Source organism: Gordionus sp. m RMFG-2023, chromosome 1 (genome assembly GCF_954871325.1).
Source record: "Gordionus sp. m RMFG-2023 chromosome 1, tfGorSpeb1-WG-v2, whole genome shotgun sequence".
NCBI classification, from domain to species: domain Eukaryota; kingdom Metazoa; phylum Nematomorpha; class Gordioida; order Chordodea; family Parachordodidae; genus Gordionus; species Gordionus sp. m RMFG-2023.
The window spans coordinates 23,854,114-23,873,435 of NC_088775.1; the positions used below are offsets into that span (position 1 = coordinate 23,854,114).

At 30.5% G+C, this 19,322-nt stretch overlaps 2 protein-coding genes across 2 annotated transcripts; one reads left to right on the forward strand and one right to left on the reverse strand.

The window, feature by feature from the left end:
* Nucleotides 1-6,965: 6,965 nt before the first annotated feature.
* Nucleotides 6,966-7,298, forward strand: LOC135923269 (CCHC-type zinc finger nucleic acid binding protein-like). Its single transcript, XM_065457929.1, has one exon. It carries the CDS (start codon nt 6,966-6,968, stop codon nt 7,296-7,298), a length of 333 nt encoding a protein of 110 aa, XP_065314001.1.
* A 6,105-nt stretch (nt 7,299-13,403) lies between these two features.
* On the reverse strand, nt 13,404-14,615 carry LOC135923287 (craniofacial development protein 2-like). Its single transcript, XM_065457961.1, has one exon. The coding sequence runs from the start codon at nt 14,613-14,615 to the stop codon at nt 13,404-13,406; it is 1,212 nt and encodes a 403-aa protein (XP_065314033.1).
* Between the last annotated feature and the right edge of the window lie 4,707 nt (nt 14,616-19,322).

Consider the following 19,322-nt stretch of genomic DNA (forward strand, 5'->3'; position numbering starts at 1 on the left):
TAAAGATGAAAGGGAAAAATTATGTGGTTAAGATTATGTTTATGTAGGAATATAAAATCTAAAATTAAAGACAAAGGTTTTGAAACTAATAAAGACTATGATATTTTAGATTTTAGAATTATTATCAAGTGATCACTAGAAATAACTTTGACAAAGAAATAGAAACATAAATTGCGAAAGTAAATATTTAACTAATAGGTTGCTGAGATATAATAATTAAAAAATTCGGTGAATAAGATTAGAATATAACTTTATTGTTAGGAAATAGTTGATTAAATTCTTATTGAAGATTTACGTTTAACTTTTATTTTAAGGGCTGCGAGAGATAAAACAGCCTCAAGGATTAATGTGAATTAGTATATTAGGTTGTAGATTAACCAAAAAATCTTCATAGAGAGAATCGGCTTTTCGTCATTAGAAAATTTATGCCGCAATCGAGCTCAATTTGAGATCGGATTTTTATTTTGAATCATGAATAAGATTTAAGAAGAATCATACAATATTATTCTAATAATACAAAAGGAAAAACATGCTTTAGAAATATACATATCAGTTTTCAACAACGGTTGTGCGAAAAATTATAATGATTAGATTTCATAAGTTCTTCAAAGACGTGGGGTGAAAACCATAGTGATTAGAATTAAGAGGTTGTTCATAAACGTAAGTATGAAAACTTTTATGATAGGTCATTGATTTCTCAACAACGTATGTATGAAAAGAGATTTATATATGTCAGCAGTTTTTTTTAAAGACTGAGTGTCAAAGAGTACATGAGGAAATAAATACACAAGGATAATTTTTTTAAAGAGATAGGTTTTGATATATATTTTAGAATAGGATTTTTAGATATAAATTTAGTATAGACATGGCTGAAAAGAAGATGGGATCAATAGCTAAAGGATGAGTACAAGTAAATTTTTCAATGAAAATATGGGTCTAGGCTTCATTAAGGGGAGAGAATGTGATATATTTATATAATTTATTATATTTTGCTACGTATTATAAAATTTAAGATTTAGTATAATTTACGCCATTTATTAAAGGCAGAATTAGTTTAGAGGAGATAAATGTAGATATGTAAATAGATTATTTTAGGTAGAAGTAGATTAGATGTGATAACCCGATATCTCAGCAAGGACAAACTGTCATACAAGACCCGAAAGTCTGAAAGATAGATACGATTACGAGGCAACAACCAATCAATTACAAGAGAAAGGGGGAAAACAAGCAAATTGATAGAAAAGAGGGTCAAGACGTTATGCTGCAATCGTTAATCGCTGACCAATAATAGCCAATTATTCCGAGACTTTAGTCTTGATAAGAAAGCTACGATAAATTGTAAAAAAGATTAAGACAGACTAGCAAAAAACAAGAGAGGAAAGGAAACTGGATGTCATCGATAATCGTTATCAATCGTGGATAGTGGAAAACAGGCGTGTATCAAGTTCGTCAGTGGCTTACAGCGATAAAAAGCTGATCGTTTCACAGGGTGACAAGCGACAGATAGAATTCAAAAATTTCAAGCGACAAAGCCTTCGTTAGAACTTAGAAGACAACAAAAATTAAGAAGAATAAGTCGAGATCGAAAGAAGATTGATTATTCGCAGATTGGTGGGTCTAACTTAAGTGGAAGGGTGTTGCAGTTTTACTTTACAAAAAAATGCATTATGCAAATCGTAAACAAAAATAATGTTTTATTAAAATATCCCCGTCTATGTAAATGAGAAAAAAACGCGTGAGATTTGTAGATTTTTTCATACTTTAACAGTTTTAACAAGTAGGATGTAGAACTTGTTAATCTTCGCTAGGGAGACTATGTAAATGTTGATTAAAGAAAAAGGATATATAATGGAGAAATTATGATGCGAAAAAGGGGATTATTATTTTAACTAAAATTTACTTTTAATTTTTTAATTTTATTTAATTTTATTTTTTTTATGATGTTTACTATTATAATTTTGAATAAAGAATTAAAGTTGATTTTATGATTTCGTGATTCCTAATTATTATTAATTTCCTTTTTATATATATATTTGTTTTCTATTTTTATATTTAGGTTTTTATGCACAATGACAATCTTGTAGTTGTGACAGTAATAAATTACATCTAAGCATATTTGGATAGGAAATTTAATTCTGAGTAGAATGATATAAAAATATTTAAAATTGCGTTTAAGATGTTAGCCTTTTCCTTTCGAACTTTTTCGCGACAAAAATATTATTTTTTGAACCGGAAATGTAAAAAAATACATCTAAGCATAATTGGATAGGAAATTTAATTCTGAGTTCAATGATATAAAAATACTTAAAATTGCGTTTAAGATGTTAGCCTTTTCCCTTCGAACGTTTTTACCACAAAAAAATTTTTAAAATTTATTTTTTGAACCGATAACGTAAAAAATTACATCAAAGCATATTTAGATAGGAAATTTAATTCTGAGTTCAATGATATAAAAATTTTTAAAATTAAATTTAAGATGTTAGCCTTTTCCCTTCGAACATTTTCGCGACAAAAATATTATTTTTTGAACCGGAAACGTAAAAAAATACATCTAAGCATAATTGGATAGGAAATTTAATTCTGAGTACAATGATATAAAAATACTTAAAATTGCGTTTAAGATGTTAGCCTTTTTCCTTCGAACGTTTTGGCGACAAAAATATTATTTTTTAAACCGGTAACGTAAAAAAATACATCTAAGCATAATTGGATAGGAAATTTAATTCTGAGTAGAATGATATAAAGATACTTAAAATTACGTATAAGATGTTAGCCTTTTCCCTAATCCAGTACTCACAATATTGTTATACTTACTATCAATTTAGTTTTGAAAAAAAACTTAAATAGAATATATATATAATTTTAAAAATTCCATTATTTTAAAATGACCAAATATAATTTAATTAAAAATATAAATTAAAAATTAATAAAATTAAAACCGCAATTTATTTCAAAGAATTAATAAAAAAATTGAAAAGATCTAAAAATTTCCATTTTTTAATATATTATAATGTAATGTTATTATAATATTTTTCTCGTAAAAAAAGCAATAAATCAATCAAATTACACATTAATCATTTTCTTTGTTATTTTTATTTTCAATATTATTTTTTAGCCTTTCGTATCATGCAGCCTTTCGACTTATAGACCTACCCCAATATTTTATTTTTTTATTATTTATGTGGGTTATAAAAACACTGAAAAAGAAGTATATTTTTATTCTGTTTATTATTTGGAAATAAAAGTAAATTATATAGAAATAAGAAATTGATACATTAATATATTAATATCTGAGATAAAATTATAAGGAAATCAAAATATATAGAAATAAGAAATATATTTAGAAATAAGAAATTGGTGCCGTGTTGAACACTAGAACCTGGAGGTTAACCGCTGGGAGATTTACATATATTTTTAAGCGAAAAAAGCGCTAATAAGTTAAAACGGTAAAGCGTTGATAAATTTTCAGATATTGTCAAAGCGAAAAAAGCGCTAACACAATAAGTTAAAACGGTAAAGCGTTGATAAATTTTCAGATATTGTCAAAGCGAAAAAAGCGCTAACACAATAAGTTAAACCGGTAAAGCGTTGATAAATTTTCAGATATTGTCAAAGCGAAAAAAGCGCTAACACAATAAGTTAAAACGGTAAAGCGTTGATAAATTTTCAGATATTGTCAAAGCGAAATAAGCGCTAACACAATAAGTTAAAACGGTAAAGCGTTGATAAATTTTCAGATATTGTCAAAGCGAAAAAAGCGCTAACACAATAAGTTAAAACGGTAAAGCGTTGATAAATTTTCAGATATTGTCAAAGCGAAAAAAGCGCTAACACAATAAATTAAAACGGTAAAGCGTTGATAAATTTTCAGATATTGTCAAAGCGAAAAAAGCGCTAACACAATAAGTTAAAACGGTAAAGCGTTGATAAATTTTCAGATATTGTCAAAGCGAAAAAAGCGCTAACACAATAAGTTAAAACGGTAAAGCGTTGATAAATTTTCAGATATTGTCAAAGCGAAAAAAGCGCTAACACAATAAGTTAAAACGGTAAAGCGTTGATAAATTTCCAGATATTGTTAAACCGAAAAAAGCGCTAACACAATAAGTTAAAACGGTAAAGCGTTGATAAATTTTCAGATATTGTCAAAGCGAAAAAAGCGCTAACACAATAAGTTAAAACGGTAAAGCGTTGATAAATTTTCAGATATTGTCAAAGCGAAAAAAGCGCTAACACAATAAGTTAAAACGGTAAAGCGTTGATAAATTTTCAGATATTGTCAAAGCGAAAAAAGCGCTAACACAATAAGTTAAAACGGTAAAGCGTTGATAAATTTTCAGATATTGTCAAAGCGAAAAAAGCGCTAACACAATAAGTTAAAACGGTAAAGCGTTGATAAATTTTCAGATATTGTCAAAGCGAAAAAAGCGCTAACACAATAAGTTAAAACGGTAAAGCGTTGATAAATTTTCAGATATTGTCAAAGCGAAAAAAGCGCTAACACAATAAGTTAAAACGGTAAAGCGTTGATAAATTTTCAGATATTGTCAAAGCGAAAAAAGCGCTAACACAATAAGTTAAAACGGTAAAGCGTTGATAAATTTTCAGATATTGTCAAAGCGAAAAAAGCGCTAACACAATAAGTTAAAACGGTAAAGCGTTGATAAATTTTCAGATATTGTCAAAGCGAAAAAAGCGCTAACACAATAAGTTAAAACGGTAAAGCTTGATAAATTTTCAGATATTGTCAAAGCGAAAAAAGCGCTAACACAATAAGTTAAAACGGTAAAGCGTTGATAAATTTTCAGATATTGTCAAAGCGAAAAAAGCGCTAACACAATAAGTTAAAACGGTAAAGCGTTGATAAATTTTCAGATATTGTCAAAGCGAAAAAAGCGCTAACACAATAAGTTAAAACGGTAAAGCGTTGATAAATTTTCAGATATTGTCAAAGCGAAAAAAGCGCTAACACAATAAGTTAAAACGGTAAAGCTTGATAAATTTTCAGATATTGTCAAAGCGAAAAAAGCGCTAACACAATTAGTTAAAACGGTAAAGCGTTGATAAATTTTCAGATATTGTCAAAGCGAAAAAAGCGCTAACACAATAAGTTAAAACGGTAAAGCGTTGATAAATTTCCAGATATTGTTAAAGCGAAAAAAGCGCTAACACAATAAGTTAAAACGGTAAAGCGTTGATAAATTTTCAGATATTGTCAAAGCGAAAAAAGCGCTAACACAATAAGTTAAAACGGTAAAGCGTTGATAAATTTTCAGATATTGTCAAAGCGAAAAAAGCGCTAACACAATAAGTTAAAATGGTAAAGCGTTGATAAATTTTCAGATATTGTCAAAGCGAAAAAAGCGCTAACACAATAAGTTAAAACGGTAAAGCGTTGATAAATTTCCAGATATTGTTAAAGCGAAAAAAGCGCTAACACAATAAGTTAAAACGGTAAAGCGTTGATAAATTTTCAGATATTGTCAAATCGAAAAAAGCGCTAACACAATAAGTTAAAACGGTAAAGCGTTGATAAATTTCCAGATATTGTTAAAGCGAAAAAAGCGCTAACACAATAAGTTAAAACGGTAAAGCGTTGATAAATTTTCAGATATTGTCAAAGCGAAAAAAGCGCTAACACAATAAGTTAAAACGGTAAAGCGTTGATAAATTTCCAGATATTGTTAAAGCGAAAAAAGCGCTAACACAATAAGTTAAAACGGTAAAGCGTTGATAAATTTTCAGATATTGTCAAAGCGAAAAAAGCGCTAACACAATAAGTTAAAACGGTAAAGCGTTGATAAATTTTCAGATATTGTCAAAGCGAAAAAAGCGCTAACACAATAAGTTAAAACGGTAAAGCGTTGATAAATTTTCAGATATTGTCAAAGCGAAAAATGCGCTAACACAAATAAAATTGAAGCGAATAACCGCTGTAAAATTTACAAAAATTAGTAAGGCGGAAAAAGCGTTAAAACAAATAAAATTGAAGCGAGTAACGGCTGTCAAATTTACAAGAATTAATAAAGCGAAAAAAGCGCTATTACAAATAAAATTGAAGCGAATAAAACACTGCAGATTTGTAAAGATTTTTAAAACTAGTAAAGCACTGTTACAAAGGAAATTGAAACGAATAAAACGCGGAAGATTCGCAAATATTTTTAAAGCGAGTAAAGCGCTATTTAAAAAAAATATAAAGCGAATAAGTCGCTTGATATTTGCAAATATTATCAGAGCGAGTAAAACGCTATTACAAAAATTATACTAGTAGTGTGAAATTATTAGTTAAATTGCTGAAATTTAAAACGAATTTTACATTAATTTTCGTGAATTAATTATTTGAAACAGAGTAAACACAGAATAGTGTTTTTAGTTTAAAATATCATACAAAGAATAGTAGTGACATATAAGTTTTAGCCATTATATTTATGTATATGTGCTTTATTGGAATATTCACAGTCCTGATCATATCTTATCTCTTAACTCTCCAAGTGATAAAAATTTTTATTATAAAAGTTATAGTTAGTTTCTTGTGATTTGATTATGAAAAGTTTGAAATTCATAAAATACTGGGAGATCCAGTATAATATTCTTGGAGCACTTGTCATTTTAGTAATATGGATATGTAGTTTAATTTTTGGAAGAAGATTAGAAGTAGTAGAAATATAAGGATTAAAAGCCAAACATTGACCATCGTAATGGAGAAGAAGATGTGATGGGTAAGGTAACCTGGTTACCTGTACAGGAATTGATATGGACTGATAGTAGCCTAGGAGAGTTGAATATGATAGGATTGATAACACGCAAAAAAGAGACCGTTATAGAGGGTCGGGATATAACAATCAATTGGGGCCATATAGATGGTCAAGAGAAAATTCACAGGGAAGATGAATGGAAATAAGGCCAGGTTTTAATCCAGGGGAAGAGAAAATCTAAATTGTTATAATTGTGGAAAACAGGGCCATATGGTAAGAGATTCCCAAGAAACGAAATGTTTCGAATGTGGAAAATTTGGGCATATAGCTCCTTATTGCCCGGGAAAGTGTCATAAATTACGTTGTGCGGGTTGTGGACGATTTGGTCATAATAGGGAAGAATGCAATATTGCCAATTTCAATACAAGGGGCGGTTTTCCACAGAGAAATATGGCTCAAATTGCTCCAAATATAAGAATTCTTGAAAGCGGGAAAAATAAGGATATAGAAATATCCAATTTAACGGAGAATAAAAGTTTAAATAATATATGTTTTCGATGCCGCAAGGAAGGACATGTGGCGAGAGAATGTCAGTATTTGTGACTATATGATAGCAAAAGATATACCACAGAGGTCGAGAAGCGGTGGGTCAAGGAAATGGAGAAATTTAATTATGGGAATAAAAGGGAGAAGTCGAAATGTATAAATATGATCCAAGAGGAAATAGTGCATGATCCTTGCCCTAGAGTATGGATTAATTTGAATGGGAATATGGTTTTCATGTTATTTGACACCGGGGCAGCTATCTCTGTGATGGGATATGAGAAATTTCGGAGTATTTGGTCGGAGGGAATGATTAAAAGCGAAGACATCAAGATCCGGCAGTTGGATGGATCAGAAGTAGCCGTGATGGGAAGAGTAGAATTAAAAGTGATGTTGAATAATAGAGTGGAGATATTGGATTTATGGATAATTAATCGAAGAATAGAGACCGTATTGGGATGGGACTGGATCACGCGAATAGGTCTAGATTGTAATTTTTGGGGTATATTTGCTTGGTGCGGTATATTTGTACCTATTGAAAGAGATGAGGGAAATCAATATATGAATTATTGGTATAGAGATAAATTACCTGGAATTGAGACCTTTTTGGGGGAAGAAAATGGTGGAAGAGGAGATATCGGGGGGAATTTTAGAGGAGAAATCAGGGGGAATTATAGGGGAAATATCGGGGGGAATTATAGGGGAGATATCGGGGGGAATTCTAGGGGAGATATAGGGGGGAATTATAGGGGAGATATCGGGAGGAATTATAGAGGAGATATCGGGGGGAATTATAGGGGAGATATCGGGGGGAATTATAGGGATTGTCGCGACTTTAGGAGAAAAGAGGGAAGAGAGGATGCTGAAAGCAAGGAAGAAATTAATGATAATGAAGAATTAGAAGTAAAACTAGATGAAATTCCAAATGGTGAAACAAAGTTGCAGAAAGAATGGTCGGAAAATGATGGTATGAAACAAGGAAATACAAGAGAATATATAATCAAGAAATAATAATGAAGGAGAAAGAGACAGGGCAACAAAAAGACGAGGAATTTAGAAATGAAGAAATGGAATTTGCGATAATAAAGGTGCAAGAGGGAGTGCAAAGATTAGTGAATAATTATAAGGAAATCTTTGAAGAAAGTTTGGGATGCCTAAGAGATTATGAGGTAGATATCAAATTGAAGGGGGGACATGTACCAAAATTTTGTGCGTTACGGCGAATACCGTTTAAATGGCGAAATGAAGTGAACAAGGAATTAGATCAATGGGTCCAAAAAGGCATAGTATGTCCTGTAGAATATAGCCAATGGGCAACACCATTGGTACGGGTGAAAAAGGCCAATGGAAAGCTCCGTTTAGGCGCAAATTTTCGGGTCACGTTAAACCCGTGGGTGGTGGAAGTGAAATATCCTTGCCGCGAATTGAGGAAATATTAGCCAGTCTCAAAGGAAGTATATATTTTTCAAAAGTGGATTTTTCAAATGCCTACCTACAATTGCGGGTGAAGCCAGAGGTGCAGCGTCTATTGGCCATTACTACGCCGAAAGGATTGTTTGCGTTCTGTAGATTGCCATTTGGACTTAACATGTCGGCTCCGATTTTTCAACGAACAATGGCAGCTGTTTTTAAGGGTCTAGAAGGAGTGTTTTATTACATGGATGATGTATTAGTAATGGGAGAAACTCCTGAACATCATGAGCAAAGATTGGAGGAGGTGTTCAAAAGAATCAGGGATAAAGGGTTGCGGGCAAGCGCAGAAGAAAGTGTATTAGGAATGTCTGAGGTTATATATTTGGGTCATAAAATCAATGGAAAGGAGGTTAAGCCGTTGGACAAAAATATGGCGAGCATAACAAGCATGCTGAGACCTAATAATAAAGTGTAGGTACAGGCTTTCTTGGGAATGGTAAACTATTATCACCGTTTTGTGGAGAGTTTTGCACGGATAGCGGCACCGTTATATAAATTATTGAAAAAGGGAGAAAAATTTATATGGCAGGATGAGCAGGAAGAGGCCTTTGAAGAGTTGAAAAGTAAAATCGGAAAAGAACCTATCTTAGTATGCTTTAATAACGATTTGGAAGTCATATTGTCCGTGGATGCTTCAAATAGGGGTGTGGGTGGAGCCTTGCTTCATTACATAGACGAACTGGAGAGACTTATTTTGTTTTTCTCGAGAATTTTTAAGCAGCAGAGACAAGGTATTCAGTAATTGAACAGGAAGGCCTTGGCGGTTATTTTTGGATTGACCAAGTGCTGGGAATACTTAATTGGAAGCAGATTTATAATCTGCACAGATCACAAACCTTTAGTCCATCTTTTCAAAAAGGATAATAAGGAGCTGATGTTGTCTCCTCGTTTACAAAGATGGTTATTACTGGTTGGCAGTTTTGATGTGCAGGTGGAATATAGGCGGGGAAGGGAAAACTATTTACCTGATATTTTGTCTCGATGTGGGGCGGGAGAAGATGAAAGCGAAATAGGATCCGAAGAAGTGGAAGAAAAGAAAGAAAAGGGACTAATTCGAGCGGTAGCGAAGATAGCTAGAGGTGGCCCCGTGACTTGGGAGGAACTAAAAAGAATCACCGTGAAAGTTCGCGAACCAATGAGAATTAAAAGAAGTGTTAGGGGAAAGAGACCGTGGAGAGAGGGAGATAAACATTTTAAGTGCATAGAAAAAGAGCTGGCCATAGTGGATGAATGTCTGGTCCGAGGAAACCGAGGAGTAGTACCAATGAAATTGAGAGGCGCAGTGTTATCTATGATACACGCTGGACATCAAGGGATTGAGCGAATGAAGCAATGGGGGCGTGATTATGTGTGGTGGCCTGGCATGAATAAGGAAATTGAAAAAATTTGCCGAGATTGTTTGATGTGTAATTCATGGGCCAGTATGCCTCGTAAAGACAAGAGAAGCGTATGGCCGAAAGTGGTACGACCTTGGGAGATAATCCATTTAGATTTTCTCGACTTTGAAAACAAGATATATCTCCTGGTGGTTGATGCTTTTTCCAAATGGATAAAGTACGAAGAAGTGAGGGGATTGACAACTCAAGTCGTGATAAAAATGTTAAAAAAACTTTGGGCCCGATTTGGAGTACCTAATATAATAGTTCGGATGGGGGTCCGGCCTTCGTAAGTGGTCAATGCAAGTTATTTTGTGAGGAAACAAGGGCGAAACATGTTTTAACGCCGCCATATCATCCAAGCTCGAACGGCCAGGCAGAAAGAATGGTAGCACTTGTTAAGAGCTGGTTAAGAAAATCAAAGTATGGAGTTGGGGAAATTTGGATAGCCGTAGCCTATTATAACAACAGTCGAAAGGGAGAAGAACAGTCTCCAGCAGAGAAGTTTTTAGGGCGGCGAACCAGAATATTATTGGATTTATTAAAACCAAAACTACATCAAGAGGTGGAGAGAGAGATAACGGAGAAACCTGAATTTATAGTGGGACAAACCGTGTGGGCAAGAATATATGGAGGTACAAGAAGGTGGGAGTCAGGGGTCATCGTAGAAAACATTGGAAATAAATTAAGTCGAGTAAAATTCTCTGAAGAAAGAGAAGGAATAAGGCATCGGGACCAACTTAAAAGGGGACTGGAGCCAGGAAGATTACGATCAGGTGTTTGGAGCAAAATGATATTATATGTATTATATGAAATTAAAAGGAGATGTATGTGTCTATGTAACAATACCATGAAATAAATATATATATATGTAACGTTTTTTTTTAATATATCGAAATCAGTATATCCAAATTAATCATAGATTCGTTGATATAATGTTTAACATTGTTTAAAAATTCTTAATTTATCCAAAAATTAATCATAGATTCATGGATATAACATAAAAAATTGTTGGAAATCCCATGAGAATTATATGGGATTGAAAGGAAATATATTTGTAATAATCAGTGAAATATATATATATGTAACGCTTTTTTTTTAAAAAAAAATCGAAATTAGTATATCCAAATTAATCATAGATTCATTGATATAATGTTTAACATTGTTTAACATTGTTTAAAAATTCTTAATATACCCAAATTAATTATAAATTCATTGATATAATATATAAAATTGTTGAAAATCCCATGTTGGGATAATATGTATCTTAAAGTAGCAGTGTAATAATGTTCCAATCATATAATATTTTTTTAATACGATTGATAAAAATTTTTTCTGTTTCCCTCGCTCATTTTTTTTTAAAGAGAAGCATTATTGGCTCATTAACCATCATAAATTATATAACTTATGATATTTAAAAAATGTTATTTGGTGGTGCCCAAAATTAAAATGTCAAACAAATTGGTAAGAGAGAAAGTTAATAAATCATGGAAATGAATAGAAATTGGTACAAGATTGTAACTTTTTGGAAAGAAAATAGAGGGGTGATGACAGTTGGAGAAAAGAACAGATAAAGATGTTTTTGAAGAATGTTATTGGAAAGAATAAAAGAAGGAGTATCCAAATTTTGATAATTTTTTAAATTCGCTCATAAAAGAAATTATTAATTATTTTCCATAAATTTTAGTTTTAAAGAGAATTTTTTTTGTAATTATAAAAATTGTAAAAAAAAAAAGCGAAAGTACGTTATCAATATTTTTTTATTATACCTTTTTTTTTATTAGAATGACGGGTATTCATGAATGTATATATTGGGAGAATATCACTCGAGTTAGTATCTTCAGGGGCAGAGTTGACACGGAGGGAAATCGTATACATCCAGGATCGAGACCCGATCCCAGACCCCAGAGAAATAGACAAACTATAGAATTGTTCAATGGAATGGGTCATGGATCCGAGTTACCCCAGCCCAGTCATTCGGGTTCAAGTACCGTACGGAATATTCGGTTATGTTTCATCTGCGGAGCAAGGAGTCATTTACAGGCTCGATGCCCCCGCGGGCCTCGCCATGGTTATACGGGATAGAATTATAGAAGAAATTTGGTATGGTCAAGAAACGATAGGGGTAATGGTGGGCAAATTCGAGGGACCTATTCCGTCCGGACTGCGTTACCGGCAGTAACGGGTGCTGGGGGTTTACAAACAATGAGTGGAACGACGAAAATTGAGCAACCCGTAGCCTTGGAAGTGTAGCGACCAGTGGCGGTGATAGGACCGTCTCAGGAACAGGCCCCCCTTTCGAATGATCTAGGAGAATTACTTGGAGAATGGCCGATCATAGATCTATCGGCCGATGAATTGGAACAATTATTCCAAGAGCAGTGAGAGGAAATTTATCAAAAACAAATTATACTTTTTTTTTAAACCGAGATTAATGATAATATTGTATGCGGTATAATATTTTTCGAGTAAATTAATTGATTTTTTTTATGGGGGACATGTGGTAGGCACGCTTATTTTAATGTATATGTATTGTTTTTCTTTATTATTACTCATATTCTTTTAATCGATATTATTTGTTTTTTTTATCAATATTATAATTTTGTCAATATTATTTCTTTTAATCACTATTATTTGTTTTTTATCAATATTTTTTTTTATTATTTATGTGGGTTATAAAAACCCTGAAAAAGAAGAATTTATAACATTATATTTTTATTCTGTTTATTATTGGGAAATAAAAGTAAATTATATAGAAATAGGAAATTGATACATTAATATATTAATATCTGAGATAAAATTATAAGGAAATCGAAATATATAGAAATAAGAAATATATTTAGAAATAAGAAACGTAGTATTTCTACCCTTCCTGTAAGGTGATAGCGTTAGAAAGGAACCTGTTAATGATTGGTTTAATCCTGACCGATGTGATGTATGTGAACATTTTTAGTGTGACTGGAATCAGTGCAATACCTCTGTAATCCTTAAGGCAGTTTGGGGACTTATTTTTAGGGAAGTTTAATATAATTCTTACCCGTATTCCAAATCTCCCTAAAGAGGGGAAGTAGTAAGCTGGCACTTAACTCTACCTCTATCTTCCAGAGTTCTGCAAAGATCCCATCAGCTCCAGCAGCTTTATGCATTTTTAGACGTTTGATGGCACCGACTATATCGGGCTTGTTCAGATTCTGACTGGGTGATTGGAAGGGGTAGTCACATTTAGGTCTAGGCCATCTCGTTCTGTAGAGGTTCATGTAGTGGTCTATCCATAAGTCTAATTGTTCCTTAGGGTCAGTTATAATCTTGTTGTTATTTAATTGTAGTCTTGGTAAAGGATTGGTTTAAAGGTGGTGAGTAGTTTAAGAGATTGGAAAGCCTTATAAATATTATTATTATCAAAATTGAATTGGATAGAATTCGATAAGTTAGCAATAAACAGTCTGTCAGCCCTTATGCGGTTAGTAATGTACCTCCTATGATGTCTTGCGAATTGGTGGTGGGATATATTTGTTGTAAGATTCTTAATTATTTGTATTGTTGAAGGGGTGAGCCACTCTCTGCGCTTGGTGCGTGGTCTTAAGCATGATGTTATACTACCTAATAAATTCAGCTTAATGTCCTTCCAGGTCAGATTTGGGTTTATCATGCCATTTACTGTATTTCTCCATGATGTTAATTTAGAGACGAACTCTTCTTTCACAACTAAGTCATTTAGTTGTGCCAAGTCTTTTCTAGCTATGTATTTTACAGTGGTGAGACTGTTCTGTCTAGTGTGGTTTGGGAAGATACTGTTGTTAATTTTGAGTTTACAACCCAGTGGATAATGGTCCGTAAAAAGTGTAAGGTTTAGTTTACTGATTACTCTGATGTCTCTCACCCACTTAAAGATCTTAGTGGAAATTACAAAGAGATCTATCTGTGAGGTAGTGCCAAAGGAAGGACTCTTGTAAGTCATGATGTGATGAGTTGGATGATTGAAGAAAGTATTTCCAATTTTCATGTTGAAAAGCTCACAGATTTCTATTAACCTATTACCGTTGGGGTTCGTACTTTGTATTAATGTGGCGTTTCCAAGGCAGGAAGAGTTCTTAGATTTACCTACCGAAGCATTGAAATCGCCTGCTAGAATGATGCCATCCCGATGCGGTAGTTCCTTTAAGACATTCTCCAATTCCATATAGAAAACACTATCATTGTGAAGCGCATATATATTAAACAAATGAACTTTTTTGTATCCTAAGTTTAAGGTAAGGCAGCATATTCGGCTGGAGATTGGGTTGAAGCATACAAATCTTATTAATTTATTATGTATCATAATCGCCACCCCAGCCCATACGAGTTCAGCATTTGAGCTGCAATATAAGGTGTAATCTAAGAGGTTCCTTACCTCAGTTACTTTAAGGTGGGTCTCCTGTAAAAAGAGGATATCGTAATGTTGGTCTTTCATGACTTGCCTAAGTATAGTTAGTTTATCATTCAGGGATCTTATATTTAAAGAGATCATTTTAATATTGTGGTCCTTCATTGAAAAATTTTATTAAAATTTAATTATGATTACCATGTTGATTCTATATATTACAGAGAGTCCGCCTTGTAATAATAGCAAATACACAAAGATAGATAGATTAAGAATTAAGTAAGAATTGTTTTAAAAAAATTCAATATATATATATATGGTATCAAAATGCGTATAGTATATGATAATAGATTAAATGAGTATTTGAGTAAGTTTCATATAATAATTTAGCAGAAAGAGATGAAAGGTTTTCGTTCATATAATAAAAATAAACCTGAAATTTATGAAATTATCATATGTTTCTTACGTTATAGATCCAAACACAAAATGGCCGCTACTCAATTCAATTTTTGCCACTTCAAATACATTAATCGGCAGTCTATAGTATTAATGTCATTGAAGTTGAACGATAGGCTATGAATTCTATATAGTGAGACCAATGATGATACACAAATAATTCTGAAATCCACGTAAGAAGAAAAGTTATTATAAATAAAATTTAATGCCGAGATAAAGGCATGGTATAAATTAACTTATAACTTAAATGTAAATCAATCATAATGGACATATTTGAATACATAAAAAGTCTTAAAAAAATATTTACTTAATAATGAATTAACAGTTAAATTTCTTAGTGAAATGCCTATTGATATTTTTCATATTTTGATTTCTTGAATTATGCCCAATTGTGGAAATTAATTGAATTACCTAAAGATGAATTCTTAGATACAATTAAAAAATATTTACTTAATAATGAATTAACAGTTGAATTTCTTAGTGAAATGCCTATTGATATTTTTCATATTTTTGATGACCAATTGTGGAAATTAACTGAATTACCTAAAGATGAATTCTTAGATATAATTAAAAATATTACAAAGTTAAACCATTAAAAATCCTAAACAAGAAGATAAAACTTTAATTTAAGTCTATATTAAAATGTAATTGAAAAATATGAATTAAAAGATTTAAAAGATAAAAATCATATGATTGATTTAAAAAATTATAAAATTAATATAGCTCTTATAAATAATACTTAATATGATAAAAAAGTTTTTGAAATTTAAAGCTTTGAAGACAAGAGGTTATGTAACATCTTCATTTTAGATAAATATTTAAATGATATGATGAGGAGATCATTTTCTAAAAATTATCTTATGAAGAATTATTATTTAAAAAAGAACACTTTTTTGAATTAAAACTAGGGTGTGAAATTTAAATTTTTTTTTAAAGAGAGGGAAATGTGAATAATATTTTATTTGCATATTTTAACCTCGTGGATTGAAAATATTAATATCTAAATAAAAATAAATTAAATACTAAAACGCAAAAAATTGATTAAACACTAAAACGCGAAAAAATAAATTGGACACTAAAACGCGAAAAAAAGCTAAAAATATTATATAACAATCTTATTGATTTATCATTCTTCACTTATTTTTATATCCAACTTGATGAATTATTATTTCTCATTATTCGCAACTTAATGATGATAATAACAATTTTGAAAAATGATAATAATAACAAATGAGTACTACCAAGCAAGCTATATGACAAAATCATGATTTATGGAGACAACTTTCGATAAGGATATCAAGCTTACGATTTAAACAAACCAACGATTTGGACAAGCCAACGATTAAGATGTGACTGATGCAACATTGACAACCAAAACGATAAACCATTTGGACAACAAACTCTCTATGACTGCTTAGATAAACTTATGAGAAGGCTTTTTTAGAAGAGGGAGAATGTTATATTATAGAAATTAATATATTATATATTTTGGTTAATAAATAGTACATGTTTATAATGTAACGCACATTCATTTAATTCTGTTTATTCAAATCGCGCATTCATTTAATTAATAATTTATTCAAATTATATTTTTATTTTTGTTATATTTTTATAACAACCTTTTTTAATATTATATTCTAATTTTAGTTTGTAAAAAATATATAAATAGTAGATTGAAAAAGTAAATAAATGAACATTTTAATATTTCTTTATTTTAGTGTTCCGAGGACGTCTTCTTTCTTTCTTCACAACCACTGATAGATTCTATGCTGAAAGGCATCGAGAAAGGGTCAAAACTTTATTTTTATTTTCTATTATACAATTATATAAAATGAATGATTATTGCTTGATTAGCGATAAACGAAATGATGAAAGGTTTATTTTTAATTTGTATATATATCAATGGTAGTAAATTTGTAGCAATAATTTTAAAATATATTAAATATATAAAAATATATATTCATATTTAATATAAAAATTATCAAAGACTCCACCCCCCCCCCCCCCCCACCTAATTTTTTAGCAGCCCACCACTGCTTAGGGTATATTAAATCTTGATATTGAAATTAAATATATCGCTCATTCAGAGGATATAAATGTATCTGATGGCTATATTTGATAGATCTGGTGGCCATTTTCCTATTTCAACCTTATATATTCAGAACCCAAAGAATATTATTTTTTAAAACAAAATATTAAAATTACCAATTTAAAATATAATTGTTTTATGTTTTATAGTAGTTTGTACTCCCACCCGTTTTTATAAAATGAGTTTTTATTATATTTACCAGAGACCTGCAGAGGTACCATTTGTACGGCCCGGCCCAGATTAAAAAGTTTTCGGCATTTTTTACGGCCCGGCCCGGGCTTAAAAATTTAGGCCCGGCCCGACCCGAATATTTAAAAAAAAATTTTTTTTAGGCCCGGCTCGGAATTTTTAAAAATTATATTCAACCTGGTATATACAAAAAATTTATTATTTCGTATTTTATCATATTTTTCGGCGAGTATTATCATTTAATAAGCAAGTATATTAGCTAATGTTGTTAAACGGCTCGTTTTGAGCCGATTTTTAAAAACGGCTAACTCAATATTTTCGCCAGAAAAATATTGACTAAGCCTCGAAATTTCGATACTATATGTCTAGACCTTTGCTCCTTCTATGAGCAAAATTTTCAGGCTTGCATAATATTTTTCTGGATAAAACACTGAGTTAGCCGTATTTAAAAATTGGCTCAAAACGTTTATTTATTTTTATTCTAAACAGATATTTAGTATAAATTTTTTTAAAAATTCCCGGCCAGGGTATTTTTTAAAAAAAATTTTCAGGCCCGGCCCGGGTTTTTTAAAAAAAAAATTTTCAGGCCTGGCCCAGCCCGGGTATATTTTAAAAATTTAAAATATGGCCCGGCCCTGGTACCCGGGCCTGGGGCTTAGGGCCGGGCCTGCAGCTTTCTGATATTTACTACACAATTATAATGTTGAAAGTATTTAAGCTATTAAAAGTGAATAATTTAAAATTTTTTTTTAATAATCCTCCAAAAAATGCCAAGGAATCATTGCATAATTTAAAAAATATTTTGTATTTTTTACATCTTTACTTCATTACGGAGAAAAGTATAGAAAGTGTTTTAAATATTGAAATTAATTTAACATATTTTGTTATTTCACTATTTTACATCTATGTAATAGATATTCGAGTATTTTCAATTAAAGTAACAATTGTAACCTTGTAAAACATTTTATATTTTATTTTATTTAATTTAATATTGAAATGAACGTATTTGAAAAAAATATATATATAGTTATACAATATGTGAATTTAGATGCATCTATTTTTAGTTTAATAAATAAATCCATAGTTACAAATCAGTTTCCCTGCCTACCTTAACATTGTGGCAGCCAAATGTAGTAATGCTAAAAGATAAAATATTAACTTGATTTTAAAAATAATTCTATTCAATTTTAAAAACATTTAGTGGCATAGATGTAAAAATAAGATTTAATAACCTTAATTTATTTAAACCTATAATATTTAATAATGGAAACATTAAATTGTTTAGAAGAAAAAATGCCGAAGGGTTGAAATTAAAATGATATAAAGAAAATGCTGTGCTATGAGGAAGAATTATTGTGAAAGTGATTGAAATATCCTGTAACATTATTTATCCATTCTAAATATTTAAAAATTGTATATATGATACATATTTATATTCTAAAAGCTAGACTAGAATTTAAAGAAGAGAAGTTATAAGATAAAAAAAAATTTCATTTTTTCTCAATAAAATAATAAATACTTTTTTGGGATTGGTAAGTGTGAAATAGGAACTAAATGAGGACAATGTTTTAGAGAATAATTATAACATATCTATTAATATATAGATAAAACCTCATTTCTGACGGATTTAAATATAAATGATTTTATAATTATATGCATTTTCTTCTACTTCATTCTTAATATGTATTTATAAATGTTATTAAGTCTTATATTTTGTTTCATCAAAAATATTTTTAGTTTTTTTCATTCCTTATTTAAAAAAATTATATTTAGTGTATATTTTTCTTTAGAATATTGAGTTTTCATTTTAATTCAAAACTGTTTTTTCTAATTTTAAACTATTAAAAATATTTTATTTTATATTCAAGACAATTGTTATAAGTTATTATGTTTATAAAATTATTTTATATTCAAAACAATTGTTATAAGTTTTTATCTTTTATTTTACTTTAAGAGGTCATTCTAAATTGAAGTCTTTTTATTTTACCTTTAAAAACAATCTGAATCAAAAAATATTTTATTCTAATTAAATTATTTTTATTTTCTATATAAAAAACGTTTTTTTTACTATTTATTTTTATTTTACTAACAAAATCAGTGTCCAAGAATATTCTTCATTGTGTATTTTCATAAATTTAATG

What these genes read in the sequence shown, in the direction of transcription:
- LOC135923269 (XM_065457929.1), top strand. Translation starts at nt 6,966, where the DNA reads ATGGTAAGAGATTCCCAAGAAACGAAATGTTTCGAATGTGGAAAATTT.
- LOC135923287 (XM_065457961.1), bottom strand. Translation starts at nt 14,615, where the DNA reads ATGAAGGACCACAATATTAAAATGATCTCTTTAAATATAAGATCCCTG.